General features: G+C 44.0%; 1 protein-coding gene across 1 annotated transcript in view; it reads right to left on the bottom strand.

Annotated features, from left to right (window-relative positions):
• Positions 1-4,905: 4,905 nt before the first annotated feature.
• The window catches only part of LOC106572818 (ski oncogene), a 104,454-nt gene continuing 90,516 nt past the window's right edge, over positions 4,906-18,843 (bottom strand). Inside the window, exons 2-6 of the mRNA XM_014147322.3 lie at positions 16,333-16,559; positions 13,789-14,090; positions 13,340-13,695; positions 11,639-11,869; positions 4,906-10,469 (exon numbers count right to left, since the gene is read on the bottom strand). Coding sequence (XP_014002797.1) covers positions 10,290-10,469; positions 11,639-11,869; positions 13,340-13,695; positions 13,789-14,090; positions 16,333-16,559 — 1,296 coding nt within the window. The 3' untranslated portion in view covers positions 4,906-10,289. The remainder of the gene's footprint in view (positions 10,470-11,638; positions 11,870-13,339; positions 13,696-13,788; positions 14,091-16,332; positions 16,560-18,843) is intronic.

The raw sequence follows: 18,843 nt of genomic DNA, 5'->3' as shown, positions 1-18,843 counted from the left end.
GGATGTCTCAACACCACCACACCATCAGGATGTCTCAACACCACCACACCATCAGGATGTCTCAACACCACCACACCACCAGGATGTCTCAACACCACCACACCATCAGGATGTCTCAACACCATCACACCATCAGGATGTCTCAACACCACCACAACATCAGGATGTCTCAACACCACCACACCAACAGAATGTCTCAACACCACCACACCATCAGGATGTCTCAACACCACCACACCACACGGATGTCTCAACACCACCACACCATCAGGATGTCTCAACACCATCACACCACCAGGATGTCTCAACACTACCACACCATCAGGATGTCTCAACACCACCACAACATCAGGATGTCTCAACACCACCACACCATCAGGAAGTCGCAACACCACCACACCATCAGGATGTCTCAACACCACCACACCATCAGGATGTCTCAACACCACCACACCACCAGGATGTCTCAACACCACCACACCATCAGGATGTCTCAATACCACCACACCACCAGGATGTCTCAACACCACCAGGATGTCTCAACACCACCACACCATCAGGATGTCTCAACACCACCACAACATCAGGATGTCTCAACACCACCACACCACCAGGATGTCTCAACACCACCACACCATCAGGATGTCTCAACACCACCACACCACCAGGATGTCTCAACACCACCACACCATCAGGATGTCTCAATACCACCACACCACCAGGATGTCTCAACACCACCAGGATGTCTCAACACCACCACACCATCAGGATGTCTCAACACACCCACACCATCAGGATGTCGCAACACCACCACACCATCAGGATGTCTCAACACCATCACACCACCACACCATCAGGATGTCTCAACACCACCACACCATCAGGATGTCTCAACACCACCACACCACCACACCAACAGGATGTCTCAACACCACCACAACATCAGGATGTCTCAAAACCACCAGGATGTCTCAACACCACCACATCATCAGGATGTCTCAACACCACCACACCACCACACCATCAGGATGTCTCAACACCACCACAGCATCAAGATGTCTCAACACCACCACAACATCAGGCTGTCTCAACACCACCAGGATGTCTCAATACCACCACACCACCAGGATGTCTCAACACCACCACACCACCAGAATGTCTCAACACCATCACACCACCACACCACCAGGATGTCTCAACACCACCACACCATCAGAATGTCTCAACACCACCACACCACCAGGATGTCTCAACACCACCACACCACCAGGATGTCTCAACACCACCACACCACCAGGATGTCTCAACACCACCACACCACCAGGATGTCTCAACACCACCACACCATCAGAATGTGTCAACACCACCACAACATCAGGATGTCTCAACACCACCACAACATCAGAATGTCTCAACACCACCACACCACAACATCACCAGGATGTCTCAACACCACCACACCATCAGGATGTCTCAACACCACCACACCACCAGGATGGACCGTCCACACCATCACACCACCACACCATCAGGATGTCTCAACACCACCACACCATCAGGATGTCTCAACACCACCACACCACCAGGATGGACGGTCCACACCATCACACCACCACACCATCAGAATGTCTCAACACCATCACACCACCACACCATCAGGATGTCTCAACACCACCACACCATCAGGATGTCGCAACACCACCACACCACCAGGATGGACCGTCCACACCATCACACCACCACACCATCAGAATGTCTCAACACCGCCTCCCAAGATGAGCTACACCAGAAGACAAGGCGACCACTAAAAAAACAATGATTCAAAGACAACCTGAAACACAACCTCAAGTTTAGCCAAATCCAGCCTAGCCAATTCACAGACGTTGCCTCTAACCGATCTACCTGGCACTCCAAAACCCTCATAGAAGTTGACAATTTAGGGCTCTATTTAATCTGCAAAACGGAAGCGTTACAGATTCCGTGATAGAAATGTAAAGGGGATTTCCAATTAAGCTGACATAAGCAGCGTTTACCGTGAAGGCAGTCTCCACTAAAGCGGGAACATTACCTTTTAAATTTAAATCATGCTGTAAAGCTGAACTTCCATGATGCTGATTGAATAGAACCCTTAGAGCAGGACAGACACCACCATCTAACTGCAGCCAGAGCAAAGCATCACTCCTGCACAACTGGACCAACAATACCAGGACGTCTGTCCCAGGACGTCTGTCCCAACACCAGCACGTCTGTCCCAAAGCATCACTCCTGCACAACTGGACCAACAACACCAGGACGTCTGTCCCAGGACGTCTGTCCCAACACCAGCACGTCTGTCCCAAAGCATCACTCCTGCACAACTGGACCAACAACACCAGGACGTCTGTCCCACATGCCTTGGAGTCTGCGCTTCAAAACTCGGACTCCTGAGCTATTCAAGAACCCACAATAAACCGAAGTGACGTGTACGAGTTGTCATCATGGACCTGACAGACTACCAGAGAGAGAGAGAGACTCTCAACTCAAAGCTAGAAATAAAAGCCTGTACCGTGACATGAAACCACATCTTACACACCAGAGTACAATGCCCTACTACTGCAAACACTGTTTAGGACAAAAGCCTGACATGCAGAGACACAGCAGTATAGTAAGGGTATGATAAAGCGTGCAGTGAAGCCACATGCACACGTCTGGTATGCAAGGGTGTGTGTGTACATTTAATGAATGTTTACATCAAATTGTACAATGTCCTACTACAGGGATGGTCAACTTTGATGGGAGTGGGGGCCACAACAAAAATTGGAACTGGTCATGAGCGGCCAAAGTGGCTCGCGGGTTTGCGTACCCACATCAATAACCACACATTCAGTCAGAGCCGGCCCTAAGCAAAAACATGGGCTGTTCCTTTAGGGGCTCTATTCCATCCTTATCGCGGAAATGTAGTGTTACAGCGTGTCCTTTGGGTGGCGTTACAGCGTGTCCTTTGGGTAGCGTTACAGCGTGTCCTTTGGGTGGCGTTACAGCGTGTCCTTTGGGTAGCGTTACAGCGTGTCCTTTGGGTGGCGTTACAGCGTGTCCTTTGGGTAGTGTTACAGCGTGTGCTTTGGGTGGCGTTACAGCGTGTCCTTTGGGTGGCGTTACAGCGTGTCCTTTGGGTGGCGTTACAGCGTGTCCTTTGGGTAGCGTTACAGCGTGTCCTTTGGGTGGCGTTACAGCGTGTCCTTTGGGTGACGTTACAGCGTGTCCTTTGGGTGGCGTTACAGCGTGTCCTTTGGGTGGTGTTACAGCGTGTCCTTTGGGTGGCGTTACAGCGTGTCCTTTGGGTAGCGTTACAGCGTGTCCTTTGGGTGGCGTTACAGCGTGTCCTTTGGGTGGCGTTACAGCGTGTCCTTTGGGTGGCGTTACAGCGTGTCCTTTGGGTGGCGTTACAGCGTGTCCTTTGGGTGGTGTTACAGCGTGTCCTTTGCGTGGTGTTACAGCGTGTCCTTTGCGTGGTGTTACAGCGTGTCCTTTGGGTGGCGTTACAGCGTGTCCTTTGGGTGGCGTTACAGCGTGTCCTTTGGGTGGTGTTACAGCGTGTCCTTTGGATGGTGTTACAGAGTGTCCTTTGGGTGGCGTTGCAGCGTGTCCTTTGGGTGGTGTTACAGCGTGTCCTTTGGATGGTGTTACAGAGTGTCCTTTGGGTGGCGTTGCAGCGTGTCCTTTGGGTAGTGTTACAGCGTGTCCTTTGGGTGGCGTTACAGCGTGTCCTTTGGGTGGCGTTGCAGCGTGTCCTTTGGGTGGTGTTACAGCGTGTCCTTTGGGTGGCGTTACAGCGTGTCCTTTGGGTAACGTTACAGCGTGTCCTTTGGGTGGTGTTGCAGCGTGTCCTTTGGGTGGTGTTGCAGCGTGTCCTTTGGGTGGCGTTACAGCGTGTCCTTTGGGTGGCGTTACAGCGTGTCCTTTGGGTGGCGTTGCAGCGTGTCCTTTGTGTGGCGTTGCAGCGTGTCCTTTGGGTGGTGTTACAGCGTGTCCTTTGGGTGGTGTTACAGCGTGTCCTTTGGGTGGTGGACCATTGTTGATATACACGGAAAACTGTTGAGCGTGAAAAACTCAGCAGCGTTGCAGTTCTTGACACAAACCGGTGCGCCTGGCACCTACTACAATACCCCACTCAGAGGCACTTAAATCTTAAGCTTAAAAATATTTATTTAACCTGTCTCCTCCCCTTCATCTACACAGATTGAAGTGGATTTAACAAGTGACATCAATAAGGGATCATTAGCAATCACCTGGATTCACCTTATCAGTCTATATCACTTGTTGTATGAACACTTGAATAAGAAAAACGGTCAAATGTTTCCTTAGAAAAGTAGAATCTTGATTGGTTGAGCTAGATACATTATAACGGTGATTCTGCCACAACCAGGACTGTAACTGAATGGTTTTAACTCTCTGTCTGATTCCTTAAGAGCAAACGTCGTCCTCTTATCTTTGAATTTGATGCATTTAATGTTCAATTCATGACCTATTCAGTAAGACACAATGACTCAATGACTAACCACCATTTACATGGCTTTGTAACTCTGCCGAAGTACCACTGATCATCGTGGAGTGAATTGAGTAATGCTCCCTATACTGTCCATACGTTTCTTTGCAAAAGGTGGGAAACGCTTGTGCAGAATAATACAAAACAGAGTCATGCTCATAGCATGTTCATAAGAGCGTGAACAGTATAGCTATTACATTATATATTATTATTATTATATATTATTATAATATCAATTATTATTATGATTATTATTATTCTAAGTCATTGCGATGTGTAGAAACTGTGACGCCCGAGGCAGGGGTTTGAATTCATGTCAGCCAAACTGATGGTCACAAGCAAGAAACATAACAGCTGTTATAAGAAAGAAATGTGGGTCATTTAATCTGGACAAACAACTTTATTTCTGGTAATGCATCTATACACTGTACATTCAGTCACTGTGGTATATAAGCATAGCTATTTTCAAACATAATCTCATAAAGTCCTTTACTTTACAATATAGTCCGTGTTGTGAGAGGGTGCCGATGAATGGGGGCGGGGGGACAAGGGAGAGGAAGGAATAGATAAATAAGCCAAGCGTTTTTCTCATACTATATATGCGTCATTAATAAACGAGAAAGCATACATTTACCTCTTACATAAAAATATTTCTAGAATTGTAAAGTTGATATAGTATTAGCAGCAGCGTAGGGCTAAAATATACATGAGGATGGAGAAAAAACCTGCGAGATGGCGGTAGTTCTTGTGTGTCCCATTTTTACCATTACTTGATGAAACATTGAATTTGGCCTTACTGCTATTAACCCATAGAAACACATTGAATAACACATTCATACAGTGCCTTCAGAAAGTATTCACACCCCTTGACTTTTTCCACATTTTGTTGTGACAGCCTGAATTTAAAATTGATTACATTTAGAATTTTTTTGTCACACAATACCCCATAATGTCAAAGCGGAATTATGTTTTCAGAAATTTTTACAAATTAGAAACGAAAAGATGAAATGTCTTGAGTCAATAAGTATTCAACCCCTTTGTCATGGCAAGCCTAAATAAATTCAGGAGTAAAACTTTGCTTAACAAGTCACATAATAAGTTGCATGGACTTACTCTGTGTGCAATAATAGTGTTAAACATGATTTTTTAATGACTACCCTATCTCTGTACCCCACACATACAATTATGTGTAAGGTCCCTCATTTAAGCAGTGAAATTCAAACACAGATTCAACCACAAAGACCAGGGAGGTTTTTCAATGCCTCACAAAGGGCACCTATTGGTAGATGGGTAAAAAAACAGACATTGAATATCCCAGACATTGAATATCCCTTTGAGCATATTAATTACACTTTGGATGGTGTATCAATACACCCAGTCACTACAAAGAGGCATCCTTCATAACTCAGATGACGGAGAGGAAAGAAACCACTCTAGGATTACACCATGAGGCCAATGGTGACTTTTAAAAAAGTACAGAGTTTAATGGCTGTGATAGGAGAAATCTGAGGATGGATCAACAATATTGTAGTTCTCCACAGTACTAACCTAATTGACAGAGTGAATTAACTTTTTGTCCTGAATACAACATATTACTGAGTACAATTCTCCATATTTTCAAGCATAGTGTGGCTGCATCATGTTATGGGTATGCTTATAATCGTTAAGGACTTTTCAGGATAAAAAAGAAACAGAATGGTTCTAAGCACAAGCAAAATCCTAAAGGAAAATCTGGTTCAGTCTGCTTTCCACCACACACTGGGAGATGAATTCCCCTTTCAGCAGGACAATAACCTAAAACACAAGGTCAAATCTACACTGGAGTTGCTAACTAAGAAAACATTGAATGTTCCTGAATGACCGAGTCAGTTTTGACTTAAATCTACTTGAAAATCTATGGCAAGACCTGAAAATGGTTGTCTAGCAATGATCAACACCCCATTTGACCGAGCTTGAAGATTTTAAAAAATAATGATGGGCAAATGTGGCATAATCCAGGTGTGGTAAGCTCTTAGAGACTTACCCAGAAAGATTCACAGCTGTAATTGCTGCCAAAGGTACTTCTACAAAGTATTGACTCAGGGATGAGAATACTTATGTAAATTAAGATATTTCTGTATTTCATTTTCAATAAATTAGCAGAATTGTCTAAAACATGTTTTCACTTTGTCATTATCGGGTTTTGTGAGTAGATGGGTGAGACAAAAACTATATTTTAAACATTTTTTATTCAGGCTGGAACACAACAAAATGTGGAATAAGTCAAGGGTTATGAATACTTTCTGAAGGCGCTGTGCACTATCTGATATTGAATATATTGTAAAAAATATATGAACTGGTGAAAAAAGTATTTCAATATAAAGACCTTACAGTAAAATAAAAATCTAAATAATTGGATAAACAACATGTTTATGTAGGGAATATTCTCTAATGCAATGCAATAATTGTTTTTGAAAGATGTTCTTGGTTAAAACACAAAGCAAAACAAAACAAGACAGCTGTAAGAAAAGATGTGTTTTGGATAAAAAGGAAACACCATGTACATATATAATACAATATTGTAAAAATGAAAGATTATTTACACTTGTAAATTCTTCTTTTTAAATCTTCACACGGGCTAGTTGTCTATGTTCTACTGTTATTGCTTCTTCTTTGTCCTCCACTTAGCAAAATGGTTCTGATTTAAAAAAGAATAAATCATTTATCTGCTTTTTTTCTTTTACTTGGGAGCAAAGAGCCAATGTTGTCATTTTCTCCTTTTTTTTGTAGAAAACCATGAAAAGGAAACTACAAATATCAATTCACTCGAGTGTAAAAACAACTATAAAATGTACCAATTTTAGGTCTGCAAGTCACAGACTCAGTGTCAGTCTCTAAGTAACATTGGCCTTTCTAATGTTGGTTAAGACATGGGGCTTGGACATAATGCCCTCTTCACTAGTTAGAGATGTCCACCTTTGGATAGACAGACCAAATCACATAAAAATGGTAGGTCATCTTTTTCTACAACCAAGAGATAACCTCATAATACCACATAGCTATGGTATCTGTTGATACCTAGAATTATTTTTGACATGCATATCTCTAAAAGAACATTTCTGAATGAATTAAAGGTATCATTCAAAATGCCTTATTAGATTATTTATTTTTTACAATTACAAGTCGTTAAATTGTTTCTGCTCAAAAAGAAGAGTAAATGTAATTACCGCCTTAAACTGCATTGGGTTAGAAATACTGGGGGAAAAGCTGTATCTTGTAGCTTGAGCAATGTAGTCAAGTCAGGCCTATCCAGAGGGATAGTGCAGAGAGAAGAGAGAATGAAAATGGCCCCTCCGTCGACAGTGTCTGCACTGTGTGACGGGCGTGACATCTGCACTGTGACGGTAATGACATCCCATGGTGGAGTTGACTCTTGAGCACGTTCCTACTGAGGCCAAATACAAACATTTACTTCATCGTCAGTGTTCCTGATCTGGAAAACCCTCTGCCCACATTCAGGCACTTCAGGTTGTCCAGCATTGTGTTTGAACTTCAGGTTGTGTTTTTTGCGTGTACGTGTAAAGTTATTTTTCTTCAACTATGTAATAAACATGGTTAGATTCCTCTAAAAAAGACAGGTTTGCTGTACAACACAATAAAATCCTTACATGTACAGTATCAATGCCCAATAATGACTATATGTATGGCAAACCTTCTCAAATGTCATGCATATGAATGAAAATATGAGTTTTCTATTGGAAAAAGGAACATAAGAAACAAGCCATAAAAATATCCCACATTTAAAACAACAACATCAACAACCAAAGGAAAAAAGCATAAACACAATGTACATTCTAATTTGCATTGTTCCCACTCTGTAGTGGAGCATTATAAAATGTATTTTTTTATTAATCATCTATATATTTTTTATTAATCCTCTTTATATTTTTTTCTGGTAAATATATGAGCAATATGTCTTCAGACTGTTATAATCACTGCTTTCCCATGAATGGTCTAAAAGCACTATTTCACACCTTGGAACGTGGATGAATCATTGTCCTATTAATAAATACCAACATTTTAGGAGAGTTGGGCGCCTATGCCATTTTGGCTTTTGCAATCCTACATCCCACTGTCTTTCTATTTTGATGAGTGTTAATTGACAACAAAAATTGTATAATTAGTGCCAAAAAAGATTGGAATTACATTTCTCAACAGCCCAAACTGTATCAGCAAGCATGTAGACCCCTTTTCTCTCATTTTATTTACAATATTTTGTCTTAAACACATGATTACATTGCATTTAAATGAGTTGCATATAATAACAAAATGCTCACTTGGATTTGTATTGTTGTTGTCATGGATATATCCTCTCCAACGTAAGATTGAAGACAATAATGGGAGTATAAGGCATTATAACAGTATTTTGTAATGACAAAGTGCGATTCATTATTGTAAAAAAAAAAAAAAAAAAACACATATATATATATATATTTACATACCATCATTTAATTAAAAAATAAAATGTTGTGGTTCTGGCTAAAGGCGCCACTTCCAGCCCTAAAATCATAGTATTCAAAAATTGTATTTTCGATCTTCATCTGAGCAAGTCATGCCACCTCTCGCTAATCAAATGAAAAGCAGTAAAGCCGGGTAAACTAGTTTTAACCAACAGTCCCAGGGGAAACCCAGCAGAAGGCTTGTGTACAAATCTGGGCTTCAGATTGCACCCAGATACTAAATGATCACAAAGTTTATCTTTATAAGATAAACTTTTGGGTTTTAACCCAAATGCTCACGAACACATAATGAAGACAAGTATGTATGCTGTTTCGGTGTATATGTGTGAACATCTCTTGTTGTTAATATCTAAATGAAATGCTCACTCTAAGAGGTGTGCCAGAACACACAGATACAGGGCCTGTGTCAAAGAGAGAAAACATCTAGTCCAATGCAATCCTCTGACCCCTTCCATAGTAAACTTTATGATGTATTAATGGAATAGTAGAACAACCTTTATACTTTTCCTCAGTGGATCAGAATGGCCTCCTCTACACACCAACTAACCATGATGACACTGCTGGTAGTTTGTCTTGCTTGCTGTCTGTTAATATTTTTTGTAAATCCATATTTTTTTGTCTCCAAGCTCTTATAGCACAAAGAAGCAAAGAGAATGTTTGCGTTACATTTTTTACATATCGCTATGCAGTCTCTTAAATAGCTTATAAGGTCATGAAATTCTCCAACTTCTTCACGGGAAACGGAGCAGAAGCCCTGCTGGGGCACGTCTGAGGAGTCCAGTCCTACTTCCCGGCTCCTCTGCCATTTTGACAGCCCTCCATTTTGTCTCTAAACAGGCCAGTTGAAAAATTATTGTATTATCTTTTTTTTTATCATAGAAAATGTTTTATCCAAAAGGGTCACCAGTTTCTGTCTCAGAAAATACAGGCACAACTATATTTTGTGCTATATTTTTTTTTTCTTCCGATCCAATTTTCTGTTTGTGGAGGAGAGGTGCGTTTCAGTGCTTGTCCTAGTAACAACTTGGTCCATGTACAAATACCAACAACTAGTAACAACTTGGTCCATGTACAAATACCAAGTTTGACTTGCAGGCTTTCTCTCTCCAAGGATGCATCTAAGCACTCATACAATTTTTGTGAGGATGGATACACGCACACATAGAGGGTTGATATTTCTGCTTTTCTGTTTCTGTGGTCTCAGGCGTAGTTTTGTTTCGGGTGCTGATAGTGGGGGATTGGCGGGGGGTTGGTCATGGGAAGGGTTAGTTGTTGACGGGGGTGTCCTCGGTAGGCATGTCCTGCTCCTTGGGCCACAGCTGCTGCTGCAGCTCCTTGACCACTCTCTCCAGGTGTTCCCTGGCTTCCCGCTCTTGCAGTAGGTCTGCCCGGAGCTGCTCGCGATCCGCCTCGGCATGCTGGAGCTTCATCTGCAGGTCCTCGATCTGGAACCAAGCAAAAAGCACCATGAAGGGTTGAGCTGAGGACCCAGGCTATATGACTGATGTGTCTACTTTCAGGGAAGGGTTGAGCTGAGGACCCAGGCTATATGACTGATGTGTCTACTTTCAGGGAAGGGTTGAGCTGAGAACCCAGGCTATATGAATGATGTGTCTACTTTCAGGGAAGGGTTGAGCTGAGAACCCAGGCTATATGACTGATGTGTCTACTTTCAGGGAAGGGTTGAGCTGAGAACCCAGGCTATATGACTGATGTGTCTACTTTCAGGGAAGGGTTGAGCTGAGGACCCAGGCTATATGACTGATGTGTCTACTTTCAGGGAAGGGTTGAGCTGAGGACCCAGGCTATATGACTGGTGTGTCTACTTTCATCATTTTCTGTCATTTCTTGTTAACTACCTAATATCATGCTTTGAACTTTTAAAACACACACACTCACATACATACACAGCCAGTGGCCACATCCTTCCCTCTGAGCATGCAAACCTCTAAGTCTCTCCACATCCTGCCCAGACACACATTAAGACTAGCCCTAACCCTAACCCAGACACACATTAAGACTAGCACTAACCCTAACCCAGACACACATTAAGACTAGCCCTAACCCTAACCCAGACACACATTAAGACTAGCCCTAACCCTAACCCAGACACACAACAGTGAACATTGGGACGAGCCCTGACATAGACCTAACTTAGCTGTCTCCCCAAAGCCTGCAAACACTATAAAAACAATAAACATTTTAAACATTCACTCAAATAAAGGCTTTTATGGCAGGTTGTTATGACAGGGCTTTATGACAGGGCTGGAAAGTGAATTGTTCTTTTTAGAGAAACTACAGACGGGAATCCAGTGTACCTCCCCTTTGTTTTGTCTAATCTACATTTCCCATGATGCTTAACAGGAACTAGACATCTCTTCCTGTTTCCTCTTTGAGTTACACCCATTTATTTTTGACGGAGGAAACATTTTTTCTCTTTCCCCATTGACCATGAGAAGACTTAGCCTTGGTGTTAGACAAAAATGATGCAATTACTCTGAGGGCTAACCTCCGTTCCGAGTGTTTATGTAATCGGACTCAGACTACAGACATTGCTCTGTCTGGGTTTGAGTAGCCTGTGTGTGTGTTGTGTGTGTGTTGTGTGTGTCCTCACCTGTGTCGAGTACTTGGCGCGCAGGCGGCCTGCCTCGCAGCCCTTGTCACACACTCTGAGCTGCCGGACATGCTCTAGCTCCCTCTTCAGATGCACGCGCGACTCGTTTGCCTCCTTTATCTTTTTCTCGCTCTCGGCGCGAAGGCGCTCAATCTCCTTCCTCAGGTTCCGCTTGGCCTCCGTGGCCTCCCTGAGCTTCTCTTTCTTAGCCAGTCGCAGGAACTCCAACTCCTAGGGAACAGTTCACACATGAGCTAAATACAGGTAGCATTACTGAGTTGGCGTTAACGCATTAGCATTCCTGAGTACAGTTTAGCGTAACCTAATTAGCATAAGCCTACAGAGGAAGAGTTGGCATTAAACTTATTCAAGGACGCTAACATCAAACAACAAGCTAGCTGTTGACATTGAGCCTGGGGAAACCCTGTTGAACTTTGAACCTTCTGAAAGTCATAGCGAACTCCTGGAAAACAGATAAAGAGCTATCGTTAAACAAAAGGTTATGAAAGCTCAACCCAAACACAATGTAAGCATAATGTAAGGTTACGATTGTGGAAGACATTGTTCTGCACAGCGCATACAACTGTTTTATAAGACATGTTATAAGTAGTACAAGTCAAGTCAAGGGCGGCAGTGGTTTCAGTCAATAATAAATTCATATGAAGATCAAGAAACAGAACAGAGCTTTACAAGAAACAACTTGTTCTAATATACCACAGCCCAGTGTTTACTAGAGGTCAAGAGTTAAGGAGATGAGAGGGCGAACAGAAGTGAGGTTTCCTTCCTCTTTGAAACTGAGAGACTAACAGATTTCTTGTGTGTGTGTGTGTGTGTGTGTGTGTGTGTGTGTGTGTGTGTGTGTGTGTGTGTGTGTGTGTGTGTGTGTGTGTGTGTGTGTGTGCGTGCGTGTGGAAACTCACTTGTCATGGGAACCTAACTGCCAGGACAAGCGTATCTGTCATCAAGCTTTGTTAGCTCCCTCGTTAAAGTATGATGAAAAGAACCCAACTACAATCCTCCGGTCTACTTCTTGCTCAATTTACTAAATGTCTTGTCTGGTAAATTAAGTACAACTTTTGAACAAAAGTGCTTGCTTACTCTCAACTGGCTGCTATTTTAAACTAGGACGTTTGTTTTGTTAGTGTTACTCATCTCTATCTCCAGACAATGACTTAATGTAAGCCAAGTGGAACGCAGTCACTCAAGAATGTTTCGTCTTGGGAGGATGCACATTGTGTACCATCGCACACACACAGTTGTCGCTCGTTTCAAAAAACAATTATTGGTATCTTTCCAAGACCAAATAAAATGGAAGTCTGCCCCGTCTGCTTTTGCAGCAACATCCGTTTGTCGTTTTTTTTGCCAAGTCATGGTGTAAGCTGCCAGGCCTCTGAGTTAGAGCACTTCTGTGTTAGTTGCTTAATGCGTGTACAGTACATTCCCATTTCTTAACACTTTCCCCTCTGTCTAGCACTTAAGAGTTTGAGGAACTGAAGACACACTGGCATTAGTAAAAACAGGGCTAAAGCCTAGGCATTATCTCTGGGTCCTCGGATCTTAGCCAAGGTGCCCCAGCACACAGGGATAGTTTTTCAGCCTTTCTTTGTAATGCATATATGTATATTTTATACCTATACATGGATATTTGATTATATATTTGTGAATTGGGGTATAGGATAGTTGATTGATGGGTCTCTGTACCTGTTGAAGGCTGCGTTTGGCCTGCAGGGCTGAGCCCAGCTTCTCCTCCTGCTTCACCCGCATCTTGACGATCTCATGCAGGAACTTCTCCTTAGACTCCTTGGAGTCCAGCCCGCTGTCCAGCGCCTGCCTCAGGATCTCCAACTCTGACTCCAGACCCCCCGGCCCGGGGCCCTCAGGGGCCAACACCACCGCCATTGCTGCTGCCGCTACCCCAGCGAGAGGGCCGTCCTCGGGGCTCAACATCGCCGACGTCACCGTACACACTGGGACCTGGGCGCCGGGCGAGCTTATGTCCTTGGCAGAGCTGGAGGAGGTGAAGGATGGGGAGGAGAGGGAGGACAGGGACGAAGTGACTGGGGAAAGAGAGGAGAGAGAGTGTAAGGTTACGTTTTGTGTCAGAGTAAGAGGTTTTCACTTCAAACATAAAATGTTTCTGAGTTACTCACATTCCTCTCGGCTCTCCACCTCGATCTCCACTTCCGAGTCCTTGTCCTCCTGGGGTGGGAGCTTGCTGGCTGCAGCCGATGGGGAGCAGGGGGGCTCGTGGCCTGGGTGCGGGAGCTCCCCTGTGGCCCTCCTCTTCCGGGTCCTGGATATGGGGCTGGCGCCCTTTCCTGGGGCCTTGCTGGCACTGGGGTGGGAGGTGCTAGGCACGGACGGGGACAGGGGCCCTGTCTTTGTCAGGGGTGGGGGTGTGAGGGCCACATTTGGGGACACAGCGTTCTCCATGGTCTTGAAGTTGTAAAGGCTGAGAGGGTGAGAGAGAGAGAGAGAGAGAGAGAGAGAGAGAGAGGAGAGAGAGAGAGAGAGAGAGAGAGAGAGAGAGAGAGAGAGAAAGGATGTGAGAGGGGGTTGATCTTTAGGTGTCTTTGATTGGACTACGGGGAAAGAATGTAGAATGTTCAACAATGAACTAAGAAGGAGCATATGTGATACTTTATTTCTGAATCCAAAACGGGCTTTGCTCTATCAGGAGCTCCAGAGCCACTTGTAATATTCCGTTGGATATTCACTCCTACTGAGTGAAACATGGATCAGATCAAATGTGTGTGCTCCTGTGTGAATGTGATGTGTGTAATGTTGTTATGTGTGTGTGGTGATTCACACACGGTTGAGTGTGTGTGAGTGGTGCCATGTGGGAAGGAGCAGTACCATCAGACCTGCCCCTCTAACCTCAGCCCACCCAGACAAGCAGGTGGTCCCTCTTGATAGTGAGGCATGCTGGGAGGGAGCACATCCATCAATAACATGAGCACAACATGTTGACCTGTTGTTCTATGTTGACCTGTGTTAACAGCTTGGACTTGGTGTTCTATGTTGACCTGTGTTAACAGCTTGGACTTGGTGTTCTATGTTGACCTGTGTTAACAGCTTGGACTTGGTGTTCTATGTTGACCTGTGTTAACAGCTTGGACTTGGTGTTCTATGTTGACCTGTGATAACAGCTTGGACTTGGTGTTCTATGTTGACCTGTGTTAACAGCTTGGACTTGGTGTTCTATGTTGACCTGTGTTAACAGCTTGGACTTGGTGTTCTATGTTGACCTGTGATAACAGCTTGGACTTGGTGTTCTATGTTGACCTGTGTTAACAGCTTGGACTTGGTGTTCTATGTTGACCTGTGTTAACAGCTTGGACTTGGTGTTCTATGTTGACCTGTGTTAACAGCTTGGACTTGGTGTTCTATGTTGACCTGTGTTAACAGCTTGGACTTGGTGTTCTATGTTGACCTGTGTTAACAGCTTGGACTTGGTGTTCTATGTTGACCTGTGATAACAGCTTGGACTTGGTGTTCTATGTTGACCTGTGTTAACAGCTTGGACTTGGTGTTCTATGTTGACCTGTGTTAACAGCTTGGACTTGGTGTTCTATGTTGACCTGTGATAACAGCTTGGACTTGGTGTTCTATGTTGACCTGTGTTAACAGCTTGGACTTGGTGTTCTATGTTGACCTGTGTTAACAGCTTGGACTTGGTGTTCTATGTTGACCTGTGTTAACAGCTTGGACTTGGTGTTCTATGTTGACCTGTGATAACAGCTTGGACTTGGTGTTCTATGTTGACCTGTGTTAACAGCTTGGACTTGGTGTTCTATGTTGACCTGTGTTAACAGCTTGGACTTGGTGTTCTATGTTGACCTGTGTTAACAGCTTGGACTTGGTGTTCTATGTTGACCTGTGTTAACAGCTTGGACTTGGTGTTCTATGTTCACTTGTGTTAACAGCTTGGACTTGGTGTTCTATGTTGACCTGTGTTAACAGCTTGGACTTGGTGTTCTATGTTGACCTGTGTTAACAGCTTGGACTTGGTGTTCTATGTTGACCTGTGATAACAGCTTGGACTTGGTGTTCTATGTTGACCTGTGTTAACAGCTTGGACTTGGTGTTCTATGTTGACCTGTGTTAACAGCTTGGACTTGGTGTTCTATGTTGACCTGTGTTAACAGCTTGGACTTGGTGTTCTATGTTGACCTGTGTTAACAGCTTGGACTTGGTGTTCTATGTTGACCTGTGTTAACAGCTTGGACTTGGTGTTCTATGTTGACCTGTGTTAACAGCTTGGACTTGGTGTTCTATGTTGACCTGTGTTAACAGCTTGGACTTGGTGTTCTATGTTGACCTGTGTTAACAGCTTGGACTTGGTGTTCTATGTTGACCTGTGATAACAGCTTGGACTTGGTGTTCTATGTTGACCTGTGTTAACAGCTTGGACTTGGTGTTCTATGTTGATCTGTGTTAACAGCTTGGACTTGGTGTTCTATGTTGACCTGTGTTAACAGCTTGGACTTGGTGTTCTATGTTGACCTGTGTTAACAGCTTGGACTTGGTGTTCTATGTTGACCTGTGTTAACAGCTTGGACTTGGTGTTCTATGTTGACCTGTGTTAACAGCTTGGACTTGGTGTTCTATGTTGACCTGTGATAACAGCTTGGACTTGGTGTTCTATTTGTTTTCAGGGTAGTTTGTTGTTGTTGTGAGAATATTGTGCTCACCTGTCTCTCAGGAGAGCCAGAGGACGGCTGGGCATGTCTTTGTCCCCAGCTGAGAGGTTAGGGGACCAGGGCCTGAAAGCCGAGGGCCTCTGTCTAGGCTGGAAGCAGTTGAGCCCCTTATTGGCCGAAGCCGAGAGGGATCGGAGCCAATCGGGTTGCTTCTCGGACAGGGATAGCGATGGGAAGTCTTCATGTTTAGACTTCTTGGCTGGAATGGGATCCGACCCCTGGAGAGAAGAGAAAATATCATGTTAGGTCAAGTCTACGTTCTATTCTGAGAGGGGCCCTTTCCTTTGTCCAGCGGAGGGCATCCTCACTGGCCTGCCAGTCTGGACAGAACAACGCACCCAGAGGTGTCAGGCGGCTCTAGCCAGCGCGTGCGTGCATGCGTGTGTGTGAGAGAGATAGAGAATGATCCCAGTATAAATAGAGCCAAAATCAACAATAACTCCTCCAGACAGGTGTCGCGGAAAAGGCGTCTGACAATTCGGAGTGTGAGTGTGTGTAAATGTAGGAGGGGTGTTGGCAGAGTGTGAGTGTGTGTAAATGTAGGAGGGGTGTTGGCAGAGTGTGAGTGAGTGTGTGTAAATGTAGGAGGGGTGTTGGCAGAGTGTGAGTGTGTGTAAATGTAGGAGGGGTGTTGGCAGTGTGAGTGAGTGTGTGTAAATGTAGGAGGGGTGTTGGCAGAGTGTGAGTGTGTGTAAATGTAGGAGGGGTGTTGGCAGAGTGTGTGTGAGTGTACATTTAAGAGGGGTGTTGGCAGTGTGAGTGTGTACATTTAAGAGGGGTGTTGGCAGTGAGTGTGTGTACATTTAGAGGGGTGTTGGCAGTGTGAGTGTGTACATTTAGAGGGGTGTTGGCAGAGTGTGTGTGTGTGTACATTTAGAGGGGTGTTGGCAGTGTGTGTGTGTGTGTGTACATTTAAGAGGGGTGTTGGCAGAGTGTGTGTGTACATTTAGAGGGGTGTTGGCAGTGTGAGTGTGTACATTTAGAGGGGTGTTGGCAGTGTGTGTGTGTACATTTAGAGGGGTGTTGGCAGTGTGAGTGTGTACATTTAGAGGGGTGTTGGCAGAGTGTGTGTGTGTGTACATTTAAGAGGGGTGTTGGCAGTGTGTGTGTGTACATTTAGGGGGGTGTTGGCAGAGTGTGTGTGTGTGTACATTTAGAGGGGTGTTGGCAGAGTGTGTGTGTGTGTACATTTAAGAGGGGTGTTGGCAGTGTGAGTGTGTGTGAGTGTGTACATTTAGAGGGGTGTTGGCAGAGTGTGTGTGTGTGTACATTTAAGAGGGGTGTTGTCAGAGTGTGAGTGTGTACATTTAGAGGGGTGTTGTCAGAGTGTGTGTGTTTGCTAGCGGTGGAGGTGACTGGGGGTTATTAAGGTGCTAGACAACACAAGCCCTTCATAACACCCTGGTATATTGACTTGAGGTTGAGCTTGTTTTGTACAAAAAACAATAACAACATGTCAACAGTGAAGCTACATCGCTTCAAACACTTACAGCACACACACACACACACACACACACACACACACACACACACACACACACACACACACACACACACACACACACACACACACACACACACACACACACACACACACACACACACACACACACATTCTGCACATGCCAGTACTCCAGACAACTGTATTACTTTCCACACTGTGTATTTCAGCAGAGGTGAGACTTCTGTCTCTCTCTCTGTGTCTCTCTCTATTTCTGCCTCTGAGCTGAGGGAGTCTTTAAAACGCAGACAAGGGCAGGTCTGTGTTCTGGACTGCCATGACATCAGCCTCTCCAAGCTGTGTCTGTCACTAGCCCCCCCCAGCACCCCCCTCCCTCGCAGCACCCCCCTCCCTCGCAGCACCCCCCTCCCTCGCAGCTTTCCTCATCACACGTCTCTGTCTCTCCTATCCCTCCTTTTCTCATTCTCTCAATCTCTCGAGTCGACCAGAGAGACATCATGATCTTAACGTTCTTTAAAAAGAGATAAACATGATCTTAACATTTTTTTTAAAAGAGATAAACATGATCTTAACGTTCTTTAAAAAGAGATAAACATGATCTTAACGTTCTTTAAAAGAGATAAACATGATCTTAACGTTCTTTAAAAAGAGATAAACATGATCTTAACGTTCTTTAAAAAGAGATAAACATGATCTTAACGTTCTTTAAAAAGAGATAAACATGATCTTAACGTTCTTTAAAAAGAGATAAACATGATCTTAACGTTCTTTAAAAAGAGATAAACATGATCTTAACGTTCTTTAAAAGAGATAAACATGATCTTAACGTTCTTTAAAAAGAGATAAACATGATCTTAACGTTCTTTAAAAGAGATAAACATGATCTTAACGTTCTTTAAAAGAGATAAACATGATCTTAACGTTCTTTAAAAGAGATAAACATGATCTTAACGTTCTTTAAAAGAGATAAACATGATCTTAACGTTCTTTAAAAAGAGATAAACATGATCTTAACGTTCTTTAAAAAGAGATAAACATGA

The sequence above is a fragment of the Salmo salar genome, chromosome 15, assembly GCF_965601325.2.
Source record: "Salmo salar chromosome 15, fSalSal1, whole genome shotgun sequence".
NCBI lineage: Eukaryota > Metazoa > Chordata > Actinopteri > Salmoniformes > Salmonidae > Salmo > Salmo salar.
This window is presented reverse-complemented; position numbering and strand designations above follow the sequence as displayed.